The sequence below is a fragment of the Aythya fuligula genome, chromosome 4 (genome assembly GCF_009819795.1).
Source record: "Aythya fuligula isolate bAytFul2 chromosome 4, bAytFul2.pri, whole genome shotgun sequence".
Taxonomy (NCBI): domain Eukaryota; kingdom Metazoa; phylum Chordata; class Aves; order Anseriformes; family Anatidae; genus Aythya; species Aythya fuligula.
This window is the reverse complement of record NC_045562.1, coordinates 71,194,615-71,208,659: the sequence shown is the minus strand read 5'-3', so window position 1 is coordinate 71,208,659 and position 14,045 is coordinate 71,194,615. Positions and strand designations below refer to the sequence as shown.

Genomic DNA, 14,045 nt, shown 5'->3' with positions numbered 1-14,045 from the left:
CCTGAGGTCTCTTCCAACCTAGAAATTCTGTGATTCTGTAACCCCACGTTTTGTAGGGCTGATGGTCCCCAGAGTGCCCAGGAGGCTCCCATGGGACATCTCTCCTTGGAGTTTGAGGTAATTAATTGATGTAATGCCCACAGCTCACCTCCAGTTTTTACTGGAACAGAAAACATGTTTGTTATTTCCACCAAGAGGCTGCTCAGGAGAAAACCACGATGGCTCAGCAGTGACACCTGGCAGTACTCCTTCAGGTGGGTTTCGAACAAGATGTTCAGGGCCAGAGCCACCGAATAATGTTCAGGAAGGTGATGATCGTGGATAATTTTAAGGGAGCTTCCTGTGATGGCCGGTAATGATGGAACAAATAGGTTTCTTCGGCGTTTCAATCAGCTTTCACGAATTTATAGGGAAAAGAGGGTATAATTACAGAGCTATTTTCTGAAAATTTTGTGAAATAGTCCACGTAATTCAGTGGCAAAGTATGTTCTGTGAATAATTCATTGTACAGAGAGTGTAGGCTCCTCAGCCAGTGTAACACAGGAGCAAGAATTCCTGGGAATGGAGAACGAGCCCTGGGAGGCACCACCAGCCACATCCCCAGAGCTCAGCCCTGCGTGACGACCTGCCCAGCACCCCCCTGCAGTCCTGGGGTAACAGACCCACCCCGCCGTGCCTCCCAGCACCGCACCACAGCTGCGACACGCTCCCGGAGCACTTGTGCCCAGTCCTCCCCCCGCTGCAGGGCAGTGGAGCGGGTCTCCATCGCCGTCAGGGCGGTGATTTCGGGAGGGAGCTGGGGAACCAGGCCCGCTTGCAGCACGGCGTCCTGAAATTTGGCAGCGGAGGCTGACGCTAAGCAACACCTGGGCGTGCTGAAAAGGAAAGAGAAGCGAGAAAAGCTTTTGAAGCAAGACAGCCCCGAGCTGGAGGTACAGGAGGACACATGGGGAAGATGCTCTCATCCCTAACACACCAGACCATGGCTGTCCTCGTGCAAGTTCCTACCTGCTGGCACAGCTGTCCAGCTGCGAGTAGTGGTAGTGAGCAGCCACGGCTGTGTGGGGGCACAGCAGGCACTGGTTCTCCTCCCAGCAGCGCCGCATGGCTCGCACGATGTCCTCGTTGGATGCCGAGCTTGAGCGCAGAGTCTCGGAAAGCTGCAGGACGGGAACAAAGGTTTGCACCAGGCATCATCACTGCATGCTCTTCCCTCGAGGGAGCTGATACCACAGGCACCCAGCAATGCAGGATTAGGGAGGCTGGAGGCTGCAATTGGCGTGGGGGTTCCCTCAGGGAATAAAGAAAAGGGGCAGCTGCTGAAGGTGAGAGAGGGGCATTTTCCAGCACCGCCTTCTACCAATTTTTTTAATAATGTATTTTTACGCTATTTTGCATATAAATGTAATTGTGGACCCAGCAGACCCATTCCCCAACACCACGCTCACTTTGTGCCAGCACCCACTGCCCAGTCCACCACGGCCTGCCTCAATGCACAGCCAACGCTGGCACTGGAGTGGCCAAAAGGAAGGGGTGGTGGCTTTATATCCTACCTGAAAAGTCACAGGTGTTTTTAATTAATTTTAAAAAGAAAATATTTCTTTTAAAAAGAAAAAATTAAATAAAAACCACCTTTTTATTAACATCTCCATGCACGTGCACTGATATAAAGCTCTTCCATCTTAACACTTCCACTTTAGCTTGGAAACTCTCCAACGTGACTTTCATAATTCTGAAAATGAGTTGAGAACGACTGATAACAGTAACTCCCCTTACATGCAGAGGCACAGGCACAGGGACTGACCTTCCTGTGCAGATCCTCCGGCAGCTTCAGGCTTTTCGATGCGGTGAATTGTTCCATCAACGTTTTCACCAGGTGGCTGTCACAGCCTGACAGCAGCCAAAGGATCCTCTCCACATTGCAAGGCTCCTGGGATGACAAAGGCAATCTGTGAGCATGGAAACGCGTCCGTCTGTCTCAGGGAGAGGAGCTGTATGGGTTTTCTGATGTCTGATTAGGGCTGAGGTCCTATTGCTACCTTTTTCTTGGAGAAGGCTTGCGTCTTCTCCCTGGCCTTTGCATCCTCTCCCTGCACAGCTACATCCCCAAGCCTTGTCTTTGGGAACTCGATATCCTTCAGACCTCTGACCTGTCAGAGCAGTCTGGCAGTGACCATCAGATTAAAAAAAAATAATAATAATGAGTGGACAACTAATAAACTGATGACAAGACCACATCTGTATGATCACCTTGAGGAAAGGAAGCTAATAACACACCATGCGTTCGAGAACCAGAAATATCCAGCTGTTCACTTCGTGTTGCAGATGCTGCTGTGAATCACGCAGCTCCTATGTGACTTAATGAGACACTCAGCTCCCTGCAGGGCTGCCCGATAACCTTTATGAACATGTAAGGCACATATAGGGCCTGACAGGTCTGTATGGCTATGTAGCAACCAGTGTTGCGACACGGCAGCAAAACTCAGTGCAAGGCCATTCAGGAGGGTCCAGAGCAAATTTTGCTGCTCCCTGTCTCATTCCCACACGCTCAACAAGCACCACGAAACATTCATCCAAGTGGTTTTGCTGAAACATTTTGTAGGAACAGACACAAGGAACACCAGACCAGGTCCTCATCACGTTTCTGGGGTTGTTCCTACGTTGCAGCCAAGTGCTGGTTTTGGCTGAGTTCTTTACACCTTTTAAGAGCTGACAGCACCTGTGACCTTCTGTCTCTCCATCCTGTCCTACCTTGCGAGTGATTAGGACTTACTCAGCCTTCCCTGTCCTTATCTGGGTGGCTTAGGGCTCCATTCCTGTTCTTCATCTTCCCACCATTATCTCCCAGTGCCTTCAGCCTGTAATCTGCACTGCAGCCTGGGCGTAGCCTGTCCTTTGCTTTAGGCTGTCCCCTGCTTCCTGAGCTGGGTGTCCTGAGCAGGACGTGTCAGCACGCTAGGACTTTGATGACCTGCACCAGGGGTGCCTCCAGCATCTTTCTCCTGCTGTCCCTTCTTCCCTCCTTCCTTCTGCTGTTCCCACATTCAGCATGAGCTACCCCTTGATGTGCTGAGCTATGGAAAGGTTTGCATGGATGCTTCAGACGCGAGCTAACAATGACATCCCATGCAGCTTTGGAGAAGGGCAGGCAGAGGGATAGAGCTGTTCAGCTTTTTGGGGACCTCTGGACATCACCTCACCCAGCCACCTCCCCTTCCCACCCCAACATATGCCAAGAGAGGAGCCCAGCCACCCTTTGAGAGCTGAGGAGCCTCACAAATTCATGCCTCAGGATGAAATTCAAGCTGTAGGCCACAATAGTCCAGTGACTGGAGCACAACAACTTATTCTCTGCAAAGCATGGCAGTTCCTCCAGGCTCCCAGGTCCTCCCAGTGCATTTGAACAGCTTTTGGAAAATCCAAGTAGCTTAAGGCCACGGTGCTAAAACACCAATTATTTCAGACCTTGGTCACTTGTTTGGAAGCAGATCCAATCCCCCGGGATCACAGGGTAGGTATGAAAGAGTATTTGCTGTTATTATTTGCTGGTATTTGCTTCCAGGCATTTGCTTTCTGTCCTTCCATGACTTCTCATTTCTGATGCCTTTGCCTGCTGGGACTTGTTCTGCTCTGCACAAATTGCAGACAGCTACAGAGGAGGCATTTCTTCTGGGCTACTCTACCTTCCTTCCTTCTTCTCCTGCTCTTGGTGGAGCCTTTCAGAAGCACCAACAGAACCCTTAGAAAAGTATAAATCCTGTCACGTCCCAAGTGTCACGGAGGTTTTGAGAAGATTTCCCTCTTCCTAAGCTTACACAACAAACCCCCAGAAGCCCAGCACTGAATGAGGAAGATTACAAAGTCAAGCCCTGAAAAGTAAGGTGGTGTATCTCAGCTCAGCAGTCTGCAGCATAAAGGCTCAGCGTGAGTCACAGCTCTCAACGTATCACTGAGAGGCATTGCCAGTGGCAGAATTATGGTCTTATAAACCACGTGTAACAAAGTACAAGGAAAAAATTATGAAAATATGTAATGTTCAGTATTTTCCCGTTTGTACCAATTCATGATGTACCTGAATATCCATGGCTGGTGCTAACGTAGCCTTCACGTGCTCTGACGCTGAGAAATCTCCGTGCTGAACAGCCCTGTGAATGATGTCGTTGCTGTTAACCACAGCAACCAGTTGAATTGGAAGACCCATCTTCTGGGCAATACAGCCAGCTTTAAAAGAAAAAAAAAAATAAAGTGAAAAAATGCATGCATACTTGAAAAATAAACATTCAAAGGAGATTTAGCAAAGAAGTCACTTTATAAATAGATTGGGCATCTGGTTTAGAAGTAGCCACAAACAACAAACCCTCATAAACTCCCAGACACCTATCTTAAATGTTTTGGTAGAACCCCAGAATATAAAATCCTGGGACACAAAGCTCCTAACAAACCAGTCCAGGAAAATCTCCAGATTTGAAGATGGATGAGCAGAGGACTAAGTGGTCAGGCGACTGCCATTCAAGCAAGAGAGATGAAGTTGTGGGGTTCTTGCAGCTTATTAATGCTGCCTCAGAGGGGTGGCCTGGAAATACAGTGAATGCAGTTGAATGCATCAAATCCTGCACTGCTTTCCTAATACTGTGGTGCACCTATTTCAGAGTGGAGGCAATCAAGAACTTGAATTTAAAAGGCCAGATTATGCAATTAGGAGTGGTTCTCCTGACTGTGCACTACTGTCTAAACCAGAGTAGGATCAGGCATGACTTCACACTTTTGTTAAAGTCTTACTGTGGGTCCTATTCCTTGAGTATTTTCCCTCTTTTCTGGACCAAACACATTCTGCTCTCTTCTAACGTGCGCATCCTCAAGATAGCTATGTCACCATCAAGGGGTGGTTTGGGATTTTCTGCACCTTGCAAATCATCAGTGACACCTGAATGAGTAATAACCATACATGAGTAATAAATGTAAGGGCTTCTGAAGAAATCCTACCAGCGAGTGGGTGTTTTAATAAACAGCAATACCCAGCATTTGCAAAACGCTTTTAGTCCATAGGTCACAGAACACTCTCTCTCTTCCCTATCTAACCCATCTTTTTTCCCTTCACCTGTGATATTTCCTCCTCCTCCTGTTGGCACAACAATTTCCACCACTGGCAGCGGGGTGGTATCCAGGGACGGGGCACACTGAAAGTAAGCGTAGAAGTGGTGAGCAATCTGCACCATAATCCTTGACCAATTGACCGAATTCAAGCTCATCAGATTGTATTTTCTGGAAAAATCGACATCAGCGAACAGCTCCTTGATCACCTCATCGATTTGATCGGAGTTCCCATGAGCTGTCAGAAAGAGAAAGGAAAGATTAGATCTACTGACATCAGCGCACCAGGCACAAAGTATTTCTGCTCAGAAATAAGACCAGAAGGCAAATTAGGAAGGCAAATGCTTGCATCTCCTGTGAGATGTCAAGGTAAGACGTGGCTGAATGGAAAAGATCATGGCGCAGCTCAAACACTCCATGGTGATACACAGGGAGGACACCGTTCAGGGTGTGAATCACCCATGAAGGTGAAGGAAGGGGTCACCTTTGATCCCTTTAGTTCTAAGAAATGGTGTTGAACCCAGTGCAGCTGAACACCAACTGACTGCATGGAGACAGCTCTAGTCTGAGGCTGGGAGAAAAGAAAGCCTTGAACCACTTGACCATCAAACTGGGAACATGTGCTAAGAGTTGGCCAGACATGTGGGCACAGTGACCACCATAGAAGTGACCTGGCTGGCTGCAGCTACAAAAACAGCAGCCCCCGGAGACTGTCAGGGTCATGGTTTCAACACAGCAGGGCCACAACACAGACAGTCCAACAGCAATACCAACCAGCAAAGACATGGACGTTGTCTTCAATGACAGTGGTCATCTGAAGTTCCTGTATCTGCGTGCAGAGCCCTTTGGGCAGCAGAACAAAGATGTCCATGTTCTGCTGGCCTCTCACACTCTCGATGGCCGAGCTTCCTGTGTCCCCCGAAGTCCCTGTTTCAAAGCAGCAGAGAACCAAGAGAAGCAAACATTGAGACATCCGTCAAACCTGCATCACCACACTTTAAGAAAAAGATGTAGAGATGCTCCATGAGATGGTTTTGGTTAGAGAAGCTTCCCTGGCATTGGCTGGAGATCGCTCACCAGCCACCCACGAGGCAGTACCACCCTGGGGCATCTATGTGGTGGGCCACGGGATGATGGCTCTCAAGGTAAAGACCTGCCCAGAAGTTCTACCCCCCACAAAGAGGAATACTCACCCACCAGAATAGTGATGTGCTTCTGTTTTTTCTCCAAGAAGTACTGCAAAAACTGTCCAGTGCAGGACAAGGACAGATCCTTAAAAGCATAAGTAACCCCATGCCAGAGCTCCAGAACATTCAGCCCATCTTTCAGCCTGGACATATGGACAACATCCTTGTGTCTGAATCTGCTGAAGGCCCTGTCAATCAGATCTAGAGGGAAAAGGATTAAAGAGGATGTCAGGCTAGGCAGAGAACTACTTTTTTTGATCAGTGGCTTCCTGCGTCTGTGTTCTTTATGCTCCTGGGAAGCTTTCTGCGAAGCCCAAGACTCTCAGTTGCTGAAGAGGTGACAGATATCCAACAAGTTACTCTTAGCTGTTAGGAGGAATATTGACGTGCGCTGTTGCCTTCAGTAGCTCTCCAGTGAGTACCCCCAGGGGAAACCTGACACCATCAAAGCAAACTGTGTTAAAACATAAAATAAGGAAACCCAAATTTTATTGCAGTGCACTGTTCAGACAGAGGTTGTAGCTGCCCTCTGGTGGAAGGGATGGCTTAAAAACATTACAAAGCATGGAGCAGCAGAAAACCCTGATGGGATATCAAGTCTGGAGCCAGCACAGCAGTTTCCCAGCAGTCAGCCGTGCCACAGCACCAGCTACTGCTGCTGCAATCACCACAGTCCCCATCAGCACATAGAGAACACCTTGTCCAGAAGGTAACAAGCCCCAGCAAGGCGATGGAAATGAGGGCAGAAAACAGATCAGGCAATGGTGCAGCCGGCTCCATCCTTTGGGGGCTGCAAGAGGATGGGGCTAATGCAGGTGGCAGCATCCAAACACCCCAAAATCCTCACATATCCCTGCAAACAGCTCCCAGCGCCCGGTTGAGGCTCACCGTTGAGCGTGCTCCGCGGGACCAGCTCAGGGGCGATGAAGAGGGAGCACAGCTTCTTCACCAGTTCGGGGTAGGAGAGGCGGCTCCAGCTCCGCAGGGTGGCCTCGTCCAGCAAAGGGATGCTCCGGGGCATGAAGAGGCCACCATCAGGAGCATATCCAGAGAAGAGGGCTCCCTCGAAGTCGACAGCCCTCGAGCCTCCCCTCGTGCTGACGTACTCCATGGGTGCTGTTGGGGGACACCACAGCCACTCTCAGGACCCCAGAGCAGCCACCCCACTAGGAACACCCAAGCAGACCCCCCAGATACCTCCCCTGGGGACACCCTCAGCTGTAGGGCGGTGTTGTGGGGTGTTTTGTGGGCAGTGGAAGTGCTGAGTGGGGTTTGCACCCAGGTTGCTGCAAGGAGCCCTCTTGTCCAGCTCCCTAAGCCCCAGCCATGTCCCCGCTGCTGCAGCAGGCACTGTGCCCGCACCTGACCTCCCCTACAGGCTATGTGCACAAGCTGGAGCTTTAAAATAAAAATAAGCAAATACATATCTCTTTAAAAAAATAGTAAAGGAGGAAACAGGGAGGGGAGTAAGAGGGAGAGAGAAAGCAGAGGAAAGGGGGGATGGATTATGCATCTAGTGCAGCCTGGTTTTGTTCAAGGGGGTTAAAGCAAGGACAGGATTTAAGTCGATGCATGACAAGCACAGCAAACTTCCAGGATCCCTTTTTTTTTCTTTTTCATAAAGGTATCGGCAAGGTTTGGGGCTCGGAGCCTGCAGGGCTTTGTGCCCCAGCACCTTGTGCAGAACCATTTCGTTCCTTCCACATTTCCCCTCCTTGCCAAAACAAACCGTCCCCCGACACACACACACATACACAATTACCCTTCAGAGCTGCCCCGCAGGAGCGGGTAGAGGGAAAAAATAAAAAATAAAAAAGCTTCAGAGCTGGTAAACAACCAGCCTTTAACCCGGATCAGCTCGGCCACGGCTCCCTGGCCGTGAGGGGGCGGAGGCTGGAGCAGGGCTGGGAAATGGCGGCGCGGCACCGGGGGGGGCGCACCATGTTTGCGGAGAAAAGCTCGGTGTTCAGCAGGACAAACTCTGAGTTGGGTTTAAATTTAAGGTTAAATCTGCTGGAAGAAGGGTCAGAAAGCTCCACGAGTGGCTTCCCACTATGCAGCTCACCCTGGGAAGCTGCGACATGGAGCAGCTCCGTCCCTCCGTGCGGAAACTGAGGCAGGGAAGGGCTGTGCGTCCCTTTTCTTGATTTTTAATTTATTCCTTTGCCCAGTTCTCCTCGGTTAGTGTCTGTGTGGGGCCATGCAGCATGCACAGCTGGAGCAGGTGCCGGGACTCGAGCCCACTAAGGCAAGGTGTAGAGGGTGCCTGGTAACCGTGAGTCAGAAAGCTCCCAGGACAGCAAGGGACACGCTGCCTCCAAAATGACAGAAACTGACCCAAAACGCATCACCTCCCCAACCAGCCTGGCTACTGGCAAGTAAAGCTACCCAGTGGGACGGAGCGATGCTGGCAGCCTCCAAATTCGCCACATCTCGGAAATCAGCCAGCAACAAATCCCTGAATTTATTATATAAATTATCACCCAACCTGCCCACACCTCCTCACCACAAGGGTTTCTTGCTATGGGCTCCCAACCCCTTTTTCAGGGTCTGTCCCCATCCTGGGGCTGGAATAAACCATTGGCAGGGCAGGATCTTGCTCTTCAGGGACAGCTCAGGCTTTAGCCAGTTGTGAAACCTCCCCAGGGCCATCCCTGGTGCTTCCCGGAGTCACCAAAAGCCCTGGGGTCACCCAAGGACCCTGTTTTTGGGACATGGGCCACTTACCTCAAGCTGGCCCTGACATGCAGGGCAAATCCCTCAGTGCCACAACGGTGTCAGTAGATGTTCTCAGTCCCATAAGTTTTTAATGCCCTGTGTATTTTCAGAAGGTAAGCGATCTATTAATACATGCTCCAGTTAGTTATTAATCCCTTGTTTACCAGCTCTGGAAGGGTTTTTTTTTTCCTCCGTTATGTTTCAGCAGCAGCTCACACACACACACGAAATAAATAAATAATGAATAACATCTCTGGACAGGACAGCAAAATAATAGAAATGAAGAAAACACTGAGCTGCAGGATATGTGGTTTGCCTCCTCTGCCCTGACCTCTCCCTTCTGCCACGACAGCATGCTGAATCTGGGGTTCGTGCAGAGGCAGAGCACAGCTTGAGCAGAACAAGGAAAGGATCAAATCCCTAGGAAAACCCACACAAGCTGATATTTTTTATTACTAACATAATTTAATATTATCAACATGTATATGACCACCTTCACAAGTGACATGGCCCTACAGGGTCACCTCACCTCTCCCACTGGTGCCTCCAGGCATTTACCCCATATATATCTAAGATTTCTCACATGTGAATTAGCTGCATGAGATTAGTTCACTGCTTCATCTAAAAGTATTATTTTCAAGTGAAGAGCTTGCAATGTAGCACATACAGGACCCCTGAGAGAAAAAAAAAAAACAAAAACAACAAAAAAACACATATAAATAATAATAATAATAAAAGAAACAGGATAGCTGCTGCTCTGTGCTTGCAAACAAATAGCCTCAAGGCTGCTGATGCAGCTGTATCTATGCCCTGTGCCTGTCAGTGGTGATAGCTCTCGCTAACGAGGTCATGGGTTAATGCCGTGGTGGATGTCAGCATTTGCTACTGCTGCAGCTGGGGACGAGTTACCTGCTGCTTATGTGGCGGCCAGAGGTGAGCACGAGGAGCACCTGGGCAGTGACATTTCTTGGGAGAGCTTTTCCCATGCTCTGCCCTGCAATCTCTGTACTTTCATTTTTGAAATTATCATTTCCTTGTCAGCTGCAGTAGCAGACCCAAGATCTGAAGATGTAACAGCCTTTGATTAACCTTTGATTAAAGGCCCAGTGCCTCCGTGTTTCTGCTTGGATGTGCACTTCCACTTTGGACCTTGTGTATTCCTGAGGGGTTCATGGGTGCTCAGTTGCTCTTTGGACTTGTCTATCAGAAATCAGCTGTGTTTGCAAACATGAGCTAGAGCTACTGTGTCACTTTTCCAGCTTTTTTTAACGTTGCATCAGTTTCCATCCCTCTAGATCGGACTTCCTCAGCGTCTCTGCCCACGAAAGGCATCCTGAAGTGTAGCAAGGAGCAAGAAAACAGAAAGGCACAGTGAGCAGTGAGAAGCTGGGTTTGGGCGCTCTTTCTATACCTCCATCAAAGCATCCCCAGGCCCGGGAGAGCTGCAGACCCCAGGTTCGGAGAGAGCCACCGATGAATCCTGTATCACTAGATGGCGGCAGCGCCTTGCATCCAGGGAGGAGATGCACAAACGGAGCCTTGCCCTGGTTGCACCCTCTCTCACACAACCTCACACAGGCTATTTCGCCTTCACTGCACTCAGGCTATGTGTGCTCAGCCCCAATTTCAGACAGCAGCAAGAAACACGACTCCAAAAAGCCCTATTTTGTAGAGCTGAGGAAGAGGAGGCACTGGGTGGCCTGAGCGAATGCAACTCATTGCAGTTTTCAGTTGGATTTGATGATCTTAGAGGTCTTTTCTGTCCTAAATGATTCTATGGTGGGAAAGATGTTCTTCATCTTCACCCCATCTTCTCGCTGGGGGTCCTGGGGGGTTATCACTTTGTCAAATACGATTCTATGCTCACCCTTCTTCCAGCACAGTCTCTCCTCCAGGGGTCTCTGCAGACTACAGCCTGGCAGAAACTCAGAAAGGGGCACATAGAAAGACCCCAACTCACAACCAGGATTAGAAGGTGCCACATTTAATCATAAAACACAAAGACAGCCTCAACGGCACAAAAATCCCTTTCTCTCCTAGTCCTGTCTCTGCCTGTGAGCTGGCTGATGTCTGCAAACTGTACACACACACACAAAAAAAAAAAAAAAAAAAAGCTTTCAGATCTATAAACAGCCCAAGCAATGCAGAGCAGATCCAGCAAATGGCTGATAAGGATGTTTGAGGTTTTGCAATGCCATTTCCTACCGGAGTACATCCCTGTAAGGAAAAAATGTATAAGCCTGTCACTGGAGGTAGGTGAAGAAGCCGTGCATCCCCTCCCCTCTCAGGCACAGAAGTTTGAATTTTCGCAGAGGAAACAGGGAGTTTTGGGGTAGAACCTGTAAGGTTTGGGCCAGAAATCAAAATATTTAATTTTTGCTTTTCTCAGAGGTGGCGGGCCTGAACCTCACATATTGGTGAGCTTTGGGATCCATCTTCCCTCTTTCCAAATCCAATATAAATTGTAGGCATCTCATCTGACATGGGGTAGGACTTCCACGTGGGCCACCCGTCCCTGCACACAACCTTGCACACACACACGCAGTTTTCCACCCCTACCCATGGAGATTTTGCAGTGCAAAGAGCAGCCAGCATGTTGGCCCTTTCTCCACGGCGAGGTGTGACTCTTTCCTGCTGCGAGGTGTTTCACAACGGGCCCAAGGGCATCTGTGTTGTGGTTTGGGTCTTAAGAGACCAAAGTGCAGGACCCACTGGTAACAACGGAGCAGAAAGGGAGCGTGAGGATGGGATTGTGCAATGCTCACTCCTGGTGAGACACGGAAGACACTCTTGCCTTTCTCCAGGAGGTTGTGCAATCCGGTCCTGCTCTGCCAAAGGTTGCATTAAACAATAGGGCCAAATTTTATCTCCAGATCTGGAGTCACACAGGATGTGGGTTCTGTCACTGCCAACCAGGCAGGAAGATGAACAAGGAAGAGTATGAAGAAGATGCTGCAGTAGCCGCACAGTTACAGCAGGTTTTATTTATCAGCTTTCCTTTGGGAAAGTCACTCAGCCTGTGGGCACTTCATCATGCATAAAGCAGGGAAACCTGTGCTTATGGAGGGGCTTTGAGTATTGTAAATGGGGCTGAAGCACCAAGAAGGACGTGCATGGTGGTGATTCTGGACTTTGTCCACAGCCCTGGGCTCGCTGGCACCGTGGTCATTTCCCATGGAGTGCCTCCCTGGCTGTGAACCTGCTGCACACTTGGATGCTCTCAGACCACGCTCAGCCTCTCGCTCTGCCCTCCTCACAGCAGCGTGGTGCCTGCATGGGCCTGAGAAGCTCTCCTTGATTAATTGCTGCCATCCACTGTGTCATCCGCTTATCCCCGCTGTGTCTCAGGGGCTCTTCGTGCACCCAGACCATGCGGACATACCTGCACTGCAGATGTGTGATGGGCTGAGATGAAATGCGTTTGTATGGGTTGAATATTCACTGCTCTGAGGGGCTCTTCCAGACCATCCTCACTCAAACCCATAATGGTGAATGGTTCCATCTCTCTCCCAACATTTTCTTTCCCTGCCCTCGCACAAACTATCTCCATGAGCAATGACACCATTATCACACCCCGTTCTTCGTCTCTCTAAACTGGGTGGTGGGATGAAGGACAGCCTCGTCCCACTGTGGGTACCAACACCAGCAACAGCCAGCTCTTCTGGGAGCCCTAATACCCAGGGGATCATTGGCAGTGACAGGTTTCGTGTTATCATGAAGATCTCTGCCTTGTCCCTGGAGAAGCAATGCTGGGACTTTGCTCCCTTTGGGACCTTTGTCCTAAAGTGACACTGCTGATGACAAGGGCTGCCCTTCACTGAATTTCGGCATTAAGGGGAAGTGTTATCAAGCGACAGCGCTCTGTACAAGCTGCTGCTTTCAGCAGTCTTATCGAGGCTCTGATACTGCCATATCTAATCTAAAGCAATTCGAACTGGCGCTTGCATGTCTACGCTTTGGAAGCTTGGAGCCGGCCAGCCTGATGTTGATTCCAGGAGCCCATCAAGACCATTAAAAAGGAAAAAAAGTAAAATAAAGAAAAAGCTGGGAAAGGTGCCATATTTCATCTTAGTGCCGTCTTGGGAATGCAGCCCAATGAAAACCTGGCGAAGACCAAGAAGGACGGGGAGTTTATTGTAGCAGAAGCATCTTTCCCCATCCTGTCCAGCCTTTTGAAGCAACGCAGCCATGTGGCCAGCTTGAAGAAACCTTTGTTCCTCAAGGTTAGAGATAACCAAACCTGAGATGTGAAAAGCAGGCAGCAGGCCAAGTTGCCAGGTACAAGCACAGCAGAAATAGAGATGACCGAAGGAATAATATGGCTTAAGACAGAAGGAAACCCGCATAGGGGTGGGTGATTGTGACAAGCTTGTAACCAAACTCTTCAAAAAATGGTTTTGGGGTACCCTACTGGGCTTGCATTAAAGGAATCCATGACTGAATAGGCAACAGCCGGCTTGCAGCCTGACACATTTTGGCTAAGAAAATCCTAGCGTAGTGCCTAGCCCCAGCTTCCCAAAGCACTGAGGAGAAAGAAAAGGCTTCAGAAAGTCTGGGAGTCACTGGTGGGGCAGACAAGAAGAGGAGCTGGAGGTGCATGAATACTGTCCAAGGGTCCTGCAAGGCTGCCAGGTGCCCCATCCTGGGCTGGAGCAAGGTGCCCGTGTTCACACAGCAATCTGTGGAGTCCTTTTTGGAGTTCAAAGCTTCAATTAGAGCTATGGCTCAAACCAGGGGAGGCAGAGAGGGATTTTTCCTTACCACAATGTCCAAGTCACCAAGAAGCAGTGCATGGAAGAGGGTGGTTTCCCACTGCCCTGGCAGACAAGAAGTGTTTAAATCATGGGAGCCGAGACCAAAAATCCCAGGAAAGGTTTGAGGGAAGGTGATAGCAGCCCACAACTGCTCCAAGGGCAGTTACAGAGACAATGGGACCAAACTTGTCTTGGTTATGGCAGATGAAATGAGAGGCACTGGCCACAAATTGCTCTTTGGGAGGCTGGGGCTGAGCACCTCTTCCTTGAGAGGCAGCTGGTGCAGGTCCAGGGT

General features: G+C 49.6%; 1 protein-coding gene across 1 annotated transcript; it reads right to left on the bottom strand.

Annotated features, from left to right (window-relative positions):
• Positions 1-293: 293 nt before the first annotated feature.
• On the bottom strand, positions 294-8,133 carry THNSL2 (threonine synthase like 2). Its single transcript, XM_032186769.1, has 9 exons — positions 8,041-8,133; positions 7,167-7,394; positions 6,285-6,479; positions 5,866-6,018; positions 5,099-5,329; positions 4,073-4,221; positions 1,805-1,930; positions 1,009-1,160; positions 294-875 (listed from the first exon to the last, which is right to left on the bottom strand). Exons 2-9 carry the CDS (start codon positions 7,387-7,389, stop codon positions 608-610), a joined length of 1,497 nt encoding a protein of 498 aa, XP_032042660.1. The 5' UTR covers positions 7,390-7,394; positions 8,041-8,133; the 3' UTR covers positions 294-607.
• Between the last annotated feature and the right edge of the window lie 5,912 nt (positions 8,134-14,045).